The sequence below is a fragment of the Scyliorhinus canicula genome, chromosome 3, assembly GCF_902713615.1.
Source record: "Scyliorhinus canicula chromosome 3, sScyCan1.1, whole genome shotgun sequence".
Classification (NCBI taxonomy): Eukaryota; Metazoa; Chordata; class Chondrichthyes; order Carcharhiniformes; family Scyliorhinidae; genus Scyliorhinus; species Scyliorhinus canicula.
In genome coordinates this window covers 124,511,984-124,522,923 of record NC_052148.1, presented here as the reverse complement: position 1 = coordinate 124,522,923, position 10,940 = coordinate 124,511,984, and the positions used below count along the sequence as shown (strand labels likewise).

The window sequence follows — 10,940 nt, the reverse complement described above, 5'->3', positions numbered from 1 at the left end:
ATTGTAGTATTTGGAAAGACTACAGAAGTTGATATTTATAGCTATGGACCTTCTAAACATGGTCTTACAAAACTATTTTTTCACAACTTGGTTACTTTATAGCTAGAGAATAATTGATCAATAATCTATAATAAATTAAACCTGCGATTCACGTAGTTGACTAAGGATAAATCAAAATCAATTTTAAATCAACTATATATTTCTGTGTGGGGCAAAAATAGTCTTTCTTCTCAGTTTATGCAATCTGGCTCTTAATAATTTTGCTACAAGTTATCAAATATTGCATCCCAACTACAAAGGGCGAAAACACCTTGCTCATTCAAATGCATTAGTGTCAGTCCACTGGAGCAGGAAACCCAGCCTGGGCCTGGGTACACCTTCATTTTCCAGATAATCATGTAGGAGTGGAATTTCTGCCACTTTTATCTTGGATACTGAAGTAAATGGAGCCAGGGAATTGGAGCCTGGTATGGAACATTCTACACCTGGACTTCCCATGTCTTTGGCCCTCATAGAGACCCAAATTTCTGGCCAGCTCATGCTAGTTAAGATGTCCAGCCATAGGTCAGCTCACAATCTTGAAGATCTTCAGAATATTGTGTTAAATGATTTGAATTAGCTGCCTTATAAAGCGGGTAACTTACATATGCTGCAGGTGTGGCTTAACACTCATCCCTGGCTCTTGGATTACATGCCAGAGGATGTAGCCTCTTTGGAATGGGGAGTTCCCAGTGCTGCCATGAGCATGTAAATCACCTGGCTTCCACCTGACTGTGCAAATTTCAGCAGTAGCTAGCAGCAGATGTCCTGCGTTAGGAAACTTATACCATGGGGTCTTGTGGAACTCATGTGTTTTACAAATCTGTGATTAAGTAAAATATTTCACTTCCTATAATCACATGGTAATAATGCCATGAGGAATCAAAACCAATCTATAGAACAAAAAGTCCTGAGAGTACCACCCGAATACTGTTTTTGTACCTGGAACGTTGACAAGAGCAGTACCAGCAGACTCAGAGGCAGCACGTTGGCGCAGTGGTTAGCATTGCTGCCTTCCGACACTGAGGACACGGGTTCGATCCCGGCCCCAGGTCACTGTCCGTGTGGAGGTTGCACATTCTCACCTTGTCTGCGTGGGTCTCACCCCCACAACCCAAAGATGTGCAGGGTAGGTGGACTGGCCACGTTGAATTGCCCCTTAATTGGAAAAAATGAATTGGGTATTCTAAAAAAAAATGTTTAAGAACAGTGCCAGCAGACTCTGAGTAGCTATTTTGAATAATTTATTAGTGTAAACAAAATTACTGTACACAGATAGAAAGATCATTTTGATTTGTATAATTTTGGACTCATAGAATTTTTGCAGCACAAAAAGATATTTGGCCCAACATATCCATGCTGGTTCTCCTAAGGAGCATGTACTGTCACTCCCCTGTCCTCTCCTTGAATCCCTGCACATTCATACAAACATACAAAATAAGAGAAATAGGCCATTCGGCCCCTTAAGCTTGCTCAACCATTCAATAAGATCATGGCTCATTTGTTTGTGTTGAATTTCACATTTCTATTTATCCCCGATACCCTATGATTTCCTTGCCGAACAAGAATCTATCTACCGCCACTTTAAAAAATATTCAGTGATTCCAGTGCGTTCTGAGGCAGAGGGTTCCAAAGTCACACAACCCTCTGAGAAAAAAATTGCCTTATCTCTCTCCTATAAGGGTGATGCCTAATTTTAAAATAGCTCCCTCTACTTCTGGACTTACACATAAGAGGAAACACCCTTTCAATGTCCATTTTGTCAATACCGCACAGGACTATAGATTTCAATCAAGTCTCCCCTCACTCTTCTAAACTCTAATTGAAACAAGCCCAGCCTTTCTTTATTTTTTTCAGTTAACCAGGGGGGCTGATGGGTCCTCCCCTCGGAATTTGTATTTCTCGTGATGTATCTATTCTGTGTATTTCTCAAATATTTCCTTCAATGTTTGCCACTGCATCTCTATTTACCGATCCCGTCATATAATTTGCCAGTTCACTTTAGCTAGCTGTGCTTTCATACCCTCACAACTGCCCTTATTTAGGTTTAAAATACTAGCCTTGGCTCCGCTCCTCATTCCCTCAAACTGAAGTACAGTTCTGGTCACTTTGTTACAGGAAGGTTTTCTTCTACATCAGTGCAATCAAATATGACATTAACAGAATTTCAAATCCACTATACTGGAATTAACACTCATAAGTTGTACTGTACAACATATCTAAAATTCAGCTTATATATGTACAACGTATTATTCCATATAAATGTATTATTCCATATAAAATGTATTATTCCATATATTGGGCCAGATTCTCCGTTTCTGAGTCTAAGTGCTGACCCCAAAGGAGAATCCATGGACTTTCAGAAAAATCGGTGCCACATCTGCACCGATTCTGCTACCAGTGCAGGGCTAGCACCGGCGCCTCGTGGAGCACCATCGAAACTTATGAAAAACGAAGCGGGAATCGCCGGGTCCAATGTGAACACTCGCAGGGCTGACAAGCTGCAGCCATGCTTAGACTATACACCCCCCACACACACACTGATGATGGCCAAAAGAATGGGACAAATTGTGCTGGAGCGCCCATACGGGGTGGGGGGGGGGGGGGCACCTATATATCCCAGGGTCAGCGGCATGTGCAGCTAAATGGCTGCCTTGCCAGCTGCAGTAATGGTGTTGTGTACCCTCCCATCTCAACCCCACAGCTCACCTCCTGGCCAAACCCCACTACTCCCCGCAGCCCTGGCAGAAGCCACCCCGGTCAGTGGCATGACCATCGGTGAAATGTGGCGGTGCTGGACACTGTCCGTATGCCCTCTCTCAATCAGCAGCCACCAGGCCAGGTTCATGATTTGTGAGAACCGCCGGAAACTCGGCCCATCGGAGGCAAAGAATCGCGGGTGGGTCCACTAAAGATATGCAAATGGTGTTTCAACTACACGCGGCGTGCATCGCACTGACGCTGTTTTCCGGGAGGTGGAGTATCGTGATTCCGTATCAAACCGGCACCTGCCGCAAATTGAGCATCAGGAGCTATTCTCCGCCCAATCGCACACCCTGATTTTGGCGTTGGCCAATGGAGAATTCCGCCCATGATGGTTCAAATAGTATATATTCACCTTGTCACATCAGTCTAAATGTTAAAATAAATAGACTCTGCCTCCTCAGTCAAGTCTCCCTAGTTCGTATCTTAAATTTGTTGGTCAGAGGTAGTCAAAGAATATATACTTTGTGAAAAATCACCCTGCCCCCGCACACTCTTGTGACCTATTTAATGCATGCCAAAAATCTGCATTTCCCATTAGAGTAGAACCAAGATATAACTGAAGCTAAGAATTCCCACAATGTTTCTATTTCCAGATTGTAACTTATCCAGTTGTAAAGAGAAATATTGATTATTACTCATGCCTTTTAGTTGCATTAGCATTTTATGTCCATATACATTTTAGAATATGTGGCAATTGAGATGTACAGTTTTCCTTTAAAACATGTTTCACAATTAACAATTTGTTACTGACTCATAGACCCTGAAACCTGTAAGGGTCTACCATTGTCCTGCTGTAACTGTAGCATGAGAAGAACAAATCTCCAGGGAAATGGCAAAGACCCATTTATGCTGACCTCCCATTTCAGGAAGTTCTGTTTACACCTTATAAAATGAATGGCAGGTTGGGCATTGATTCAGTGGCAATAACTCCCTTAGTTCCCAATCCTGTTTCTGAGCAAGGGTTCCAAATTGCAATATTCCCAAACTGTGTAATCCTCACAAAAGTCATACGATTGTGGGGCTGATAAATATTAGAGATGCACTTGACGAGGCCCTCTTGCCCCATTCCGATCTAGTGACTCTGAAACTCCATCTGATTTAGCACTGTTGAGTGTGAACCTGACTGTGATATCAGGGTAATAACCCAAGAAATTGCACAGCTACAGCTACAAAAACATATACTTTTTCATACTGCATATTTTTGAACACAGTTATTTACAACACAACACAATGCCCACATAACAATAGTGATTGCTCTTTGACAATAATCCATTTTGGAACATCCCAGGGACATGTTAAAATGCTATGTAAATATAATGTTGTTCTTTCTTCTTACTATGAGTTTAAGCAAAGAGCATTGCTGACATTTTTACTTAACATTGTAGTTTTAATTTTGAGCACTGGAAAAATTGTTCTACCCTGACAGCGAAGACTCGCTAATAATTTGTAATTAAATTCCCAAGTCAGTTTTCAGTTATATTTCTTCAATATTTGTAAATTCTATGTATAAAACGTACTTTGAAAACTATGATTTAACTGTAATTATAACAGTTTGCCAATGTTTAAAGGGATTTTCTTCCTGAGATATGACTCTTCAGTGTGTCCAGTAAGGTAAAAAATTATTAGTGTTGCAATATTAATGCGCATGTTTATTCTTTTTTACTTTCTTCAGCTACAGCTGCTGCTTCAATATCTGTCAGTTCTGAATATTCAAACGTTATCCCTGATCGTTTAATTTTGTTCTCAATCCTTGTCACTCTTTCTTTTAATTTCTGTTGTGTAGAATTGTATTCTGCCAGAAGTCGAGCAAATTTAGTCTGTAAAAGGTCAATTGCCATGTCCAGTCTCGTTATTTTCTCTTCCATGTCCTTTGGGTCAGCCCCAAGCTGGGCAATCTCTAGATCCAGAAGGCCATCCTTCATTAGAATTTGTTTTCCCTTTTCTTCCAGCATTGCTTTTGCATCTGGGTACTCGGTGAGGGCTTCCATTAGATCATCTTTGGAGAGGCAGAACAAGTCTGAGTAGCCTATGCTCTTAATGTTTGCCGTTCTTCGATTTCCAGCTCTACTACCTTTGATATTCAGAATACTAATTTCACCAAAGTAGCTGCCATCACTTAGAACCACGAACTGAGTGATTCCATCGTCAGCAACAACAGCAAGTTTCCCTTCTTTGATTATGTACATTTCTCTACCAATGTCTCCTTTGCGGCAGATATAATCTCCAGGGCTGTACACCTGGGGCCTTAGTTTCAACACCAACTCAACTAGCAGGCCAGCTTCGCAATCTGCAAAGATACGAACTTTCTTCAGCGTATCGAGATGGACATTGATGGCAATCTCTGCTCTTAACTTGTCTGGAAGATACTTCAAGACCTCTCTTTCATCTACAGCCTTTTTGTTTGTCCACAAGTAGTCAAACCATTTGATAACTCTTTTCTCCAATTCTTTGCTCACTTTTCGGAAGTGCATGTATTGTTTGATGGCATCGATCCTTGACTGAAACTCTGCACGAGCTGCATTCATGTTAGAAATCATGGAACCGACGTTACCAACAATGGTGGCAAAAATCAACACTCCAACCAGGAAATCGGCCACGACAAAGAAGTATTCCGGATCTGTGACTGGAGGAGGCGTTTCTCCAATGGTGGTGAGTGTCAGTGTTGACCAGTAGAGACTGTACACATACTTCCGGGAAAGCTGGGCAAATTCTGGAATATTTACATCTGGATATACCCATGTGTCTGCCCCAAACCCTATAGCTTTGGAAATTGAAAAGTACATACATGCATTCCAATGGATAATGATCACGATGTACATGACAAGGTTGGAAATCCTGAAGATGTTTGGATAGTTTGTCCGAGTTTCGGTTCTTGAAAAGAACTCAAACATTCGACTAATCCTAGTCAAACGATTTAATCTAATTTCTGGGTATTTTAGTCCCACGAGAAAGAAAAGAAAGTCAGTCGGTATGAGCGACACGAGATCCAATTTGAATTGGATTGTGGAAAAGTATCTCTCTCTGAGTTTCTTAATGTCACTGACTAACAGACCTTGTTCCAAATAACCTGTGGGGAAAGGAAAAAACAACAATAATTAATTATAAGACAATTCTGAAAGAGTCTTTGGAATCGGATGTGGCACTGAATTTATTATTTTTTTCATCTTTTTATTCTCCTAATTTTCAACATTTTCATCAAATAAACAACAAAAGAAAAAACAAACAAAAAACAAATACAACAACAAACAGAAACATCTCAATATACCTCAATATACAGACCGAAACATCTGCCCGTGCGTTCCAGGTAAACAAATTAACAGTCAACCAATAAACAGTGTAATCAAAAACAACAAAACCCCAGCCATCCCACCGCACCCCCTGCCCAATTTTCAATGGAACCCAATTCTCGAAAGTGCATAATAAACAGTCCCCATGAATTGTAGAACGTTCCTTCATCCCCCTCAACTCAAACTTCACCTCGAGAGTCAGAAATTGCAGTAAATCCCCCCCTCCACCCCCGCTACGCCGTGGCACAGGGTGGAGAAGCTGACCTCCACACCAACAGGATCTGCCTCCGGGCAATCAGCGAGGTGAAGGCTAATACTTCTGCCCCCGCACCCATCTGCAGCCCTGGCCGGTCCGACACCCCGAAAATGGCTTCCAGGGGCTCTGGTTCCAAGTTCATGTACACTGCCCCCGAGATGACACTTAAAACCTCCCTCCAATACTCCTCCAGCTTCAGGCAGGACCAAAACATATGTAGATGATTTTCGGGACACCTCCTAACTTGCTCACATACGTCCTCCACTCCCTCAAAAAGTCGGCTCATCCTTGCCCTCATGAGGTGCGCCCTATACACGACCTGCAGCTGTATCAGCCCCAACCTCGTGCATGAGGTTGAGGCGTTCACCCTCCAGAGCACCTCACACCACAAACTGTCTTCCATTACCTCCCCCCCCAACTCTTCCTCCCAATTAATTAATCCTCTCCATAGACACCCCATTCTCCCACAAAATCCTCCTGTAGATCGCCGACACCACCACCTTCCCCGTTCACCCTGCCGTTGACCCCTCTTCCAATAATATGGAGTCGGCGCTATCGGGAAGCTCTGAACCTCCTTCATAACAAAATCTCGGAGCTGCAGGTATCTAAACCCTTTCCCTTGCCCCAGTCCATATTTCTCCCCCAACTCTTCCAACCTCACAAAACAACCCCCAGGAATACGGGGCCTGCTCACTGGGCCTGGCCCACCCCATCCCTTTGGTGCATTAAACCCCTCCCCCTCCCAGAATTCCCCCATCTACTTCCTCTTGAAAACATCTCACCCAGTATTGGTCCCCTCCCCCCACTTATCACCACCTCCTAGGCCCATCGAAACCTGTTCGACCAGGCTCCAATGACCGCTGCCCCTCCCCCAACCACACTCACGTTCACTAGCCAGCTTGAGCTTGCTAGCGGGGAGGCCCTTACCCAAGCTCCACACCCACCAAAGGGTGTGATAAAGGGTCATCTGGACTCCCTATAGATGCTGCCACACCAGCTGAGATTTTCCAGCATTTTCTCTTTGGTATCACACCCACCAACCCCTCCCCCCCACCCGGTCCGAGGAAAACAAAGAACCCCCTTCAAACAAACAAACCCAGTGCAAACACACAAACCCCAGAAAGCAGTCATTACAAAAAATACCAACTTCTACCTTACCGAAATAGGCAACTTCATCCCATTTAGCACATATAACAACATGAAATAAAAAATAGAACTATATCCAATCTTCCATCCCTCCCTATCCTCAGTTGAAGACCAATCCTCAGTCCCATTTCTCATTTCTGCCCCAGTCCTTCTGCTTTCACAAAGTACGTGATAAAATAGGACTGAGTCAGCATGGCTTTGTCAAGGGGAAGTCATGCCTGACAAATCTGCTAGAGTTCTTTGAGGAAGTAAGAACAAACAACAAAGAAAAGTACAGCACAGGAACAGGCCCTTCAGCTCTCCAGGCCTGTGCCGACCATTCTGCCCGTCTAAACTAAAATCTTCTGCACTTCCTGGGTCCGTATCCCTCTATTCGCATCCTATTCATGTACTTGTCAAGATGCCCCTTAAACATCACTATTGTCCCTCCTTCCACCACCTCCTCCGGCAGTGAGTTCCAGGCACCCACTACTCTCTGTGTAAAGAAACTTGCCTCATACATCTTCTCTAAACCTTGCCCCTTGCATCTTAAACCTACGTCACCTAGTAATTGACCCCTCTGCCATGGGAGAAAGTCTCTGACTATCCACTCTGTCTGTGCCGCTCACAATTTTGTAGACATCTATCAAGTCGCCCCTCAACCTCCGTCGTTCCAGTGAGAACAAACTGAGTTTATTCAACCTCTCCTCATAGCTAATGCCCTCCAAACCAGGCAACATCCTGGTAAATCTCTTCTGCACCCTCTCTAAAGCCTTCACATCCTTCTGGGAGTGTGGCGACCAGAATTGAACACCATACTCCAAGTGTGGCCTAACCAAATGTGGTGAACGTATTATAGTAACCATTCACCACTGTACTACATTGTACCACGCTGTTACCCATGTGGGCTCCACCTATGGACTATTGTACTGTACTATACTGATTGTATCATGTTGGTGCCCTTGTGGGCTCCGCCCCTGGCTCCCCCCCCCCTTGAGGGGAGTATAAAGAGCAGCTGCCCTGTAGGTGGCTCTCATTGCAGAACAGTTGCAGGCAGGCACTGTTCTAGTTGATTAAAGCCACTGTTCACTTCAACTCTCTGTCTCATGTGAATTGATGGTCGCATCACTAGGTTCTATACAGCTGCAACATGACTTGCCAATTTTTATACTCAATGCCCCAGCCAATGAAGGCAAGCATGCTGTATGCCTTCTTGACTACCTTCTCCACCTGTGGTGTCCCTTTCAGTGACCTGTGGATCTATACACCTAGATTTCTCTGACTGTCAATACTCTTGAGGGTTCTACCGTTCACTGTATAACAAGGAAGATAGACAAAGGAGAACCAGTGGACGTGATTTATTTAGATTTCCAGAAGGCCTTTGACAAGGTGCCGCATAGGAGACTGTTTAATAAGTTAAGAGCAGATGGTTTTACGGGTAAGATCCTGGAATGGATAGAGTATTGGCTGACTGGCAGAAGGCAGAGAGTGGGGATAAAGGGGTCTTCAGGATGGCAGTCGGTGCCTAGTGGTGTGCCTCAGGGGTCTGTGCTGGGGCCACAACTTTTCACAATATACATTAATGATCGGGAAGAAGGAACTGAAGGCACAGTTGCTAAGTTTGCAGATGATACAAAGATCTGTAGAGGGACAGGTAGTATTGAGAAAGCGGGGGGGGGGGGGGGGCTGCAGAAGGACTTGAACAGGCTAGGAGAGTGGGCAAAAAAGTGGCAGATGGAATACAATGTGGAAAAGTGTGCGGTTATCCAGCAGATCCAGAAGAGGCCAGCATGATCCAGCAGAGGGCAGCATGATCCAGCAGAGGGCAGCAGAGCGGAGCTGCTGATTGGCTGTTGCGGGGAAAACTGGCATTAGTGCATTGCGGTCACTGTATCCAGAAAGTGTACCTGAGCAAGACACCCTTTGTGTTCAAGTGAAGGAAAGCATCCAGCAGAGGGCAGCAGAGCGGAGCTGCTGATTGGCAGTTGCGGGGAAAATTTGCATCAGTGCATTGCGGTCACTGTGTCCCCCACCCTTCCACCTCCTCTAACCTAAGGGGTAGAGTGAATAACAGGTAGGCTCTTTCCTTCTTTTTCTTGTTTTATCTAGAGGGGATGGCAGGGAAGGCAGTGCAATGTTCCTCCTGCAGAATGTTTGAGGTGAGGGATGCTATCAGTGTCCCTGCTGATTTCACAGTGAACGGGTCTCCAGCACTGAGTCCGTCCCTGTGGCTCAGAAGTGAAGGAGGGAGAGCAGGAGAGCAATAGTTATTGGGGACTCGATAGTTAGATGGACAGATAGATGGTTCTGTGGCAACGAAAGAGACTCACGGATGGTATGTTGCCTCCCGGGTGCCAGGGTCTGTGACGTCTCGGACCGTGTTTTCAGAATCCTTAAGGGGGAGGGGGAACAGTCACAAGTCGTGGTACACATCGGTACCAACGACATAGGTAAGAGAAGGGAAGGGGATTTAAAACAAGAATTTAGGGAGCTAGGGTGGAAGCTGAGAGCCAGGACAAACCATGTTGTCATCTTTGGTTTGTTGCCGGTGTCACGTGCTAGTGAGGTGAGGAACAGGGAGAAAGTGCAGATAAACACATAGCTGCAGGGATGGTGTAGGAGGGAGGGTTTCAGTTATGTGGATAATTGGAGCATATTCTGGGGAAGGTGGGACCTGTACAGACAGGACGGTTTGCACCTGAACCAGAGGGGCACCAACATCCTGGGAGGGAAATTTGCTACGGCTCTTTCGGGGGGGGGGGGTTTAAACTAATTTGTTAGGGGGATGGGAAAATGAGTTGTTGTCCAGAAGCCAGTATTGAGCGTAGTGAGGTACTGAGGAGGGTATCATGGTTGCAGGAGTGTACCGGCAGACAGAAAGGTGGGTTGAAGTGTGTCTACTTTAATACAAGGAGCATCAGGAATAAGGTAGGTGAACTTGGAGCGTGGATTGGTACTTGGGACTACGATGTTGTGGCCATTACGGAGACATGGTTAGATCAGGGACAGGAATGGTTGTTGGAAGTTGCAAGGTATAGATGTTTCAGTAAGAGTAGGGAAGGTGGTAAAAAAGGTGGAGGAGTTGCATTGTTAATTAACGATAGTTTAACGGCTGCAGAAAGGCAGTTCGAAGGGGAGTCTGCCTACTGAGGTAATATGGGCCAAAGTTAGAAATAGGAAAGTAATGGTCACGTTGTTAGGAGTTTTCTATCGGCCCCCAAATAGTAATAGAGATGTGGAGGAAGAAATTGCAAAACAGATTATGGATAGGTGTGGAGGTCTCAGGGCAGTTGTCATGGGTGACTTTAACTTTCCAGATATTGATTGGAACCTCTATAGGTCGAACAGTTTGGATGGGGCAGTTTTTGTACAGAGTGTGCAGGAGGGTTTCCTGACACAATATGTGGATAGGCTGGCAAGGGGGGGGGGGGGGGGGGGGGGGGGGGTGCACATTGGATTTGGTACTG

At 44.8% G+C, this 10,940-nt stretch overlaps 1 protein-coding gene across 2 annotated transcripts in view; it reads right to left on the bottom strand.

The window, feature by feature from the left end:
• Window positions 1-1,266: 1,266 nt before the first annotated feature.
• The window catches only part of cnga1b (cyclic nucleotide gated channel subunit alpha 1b), a 99,124-nt gene continuing 89,450 nt past the window's right edge, over window positions 1,267-10,940 (bottom strand). For both annotated transcript variants that reach the window (XM_038791244.1, XM_038791245.1), the window contains exon 8: window positions 1,267-5,872. In XM_038791244.1, coding sequence (XP_038647172.1) covers window positions 4,455-5,872 — 1,418 coding nt within the window. In that variant the 3' untranslated portion in view covers window positions 1,267-4,454. The remainder of the gene's footprint in view (window positions 5,873-10,940) is intronic.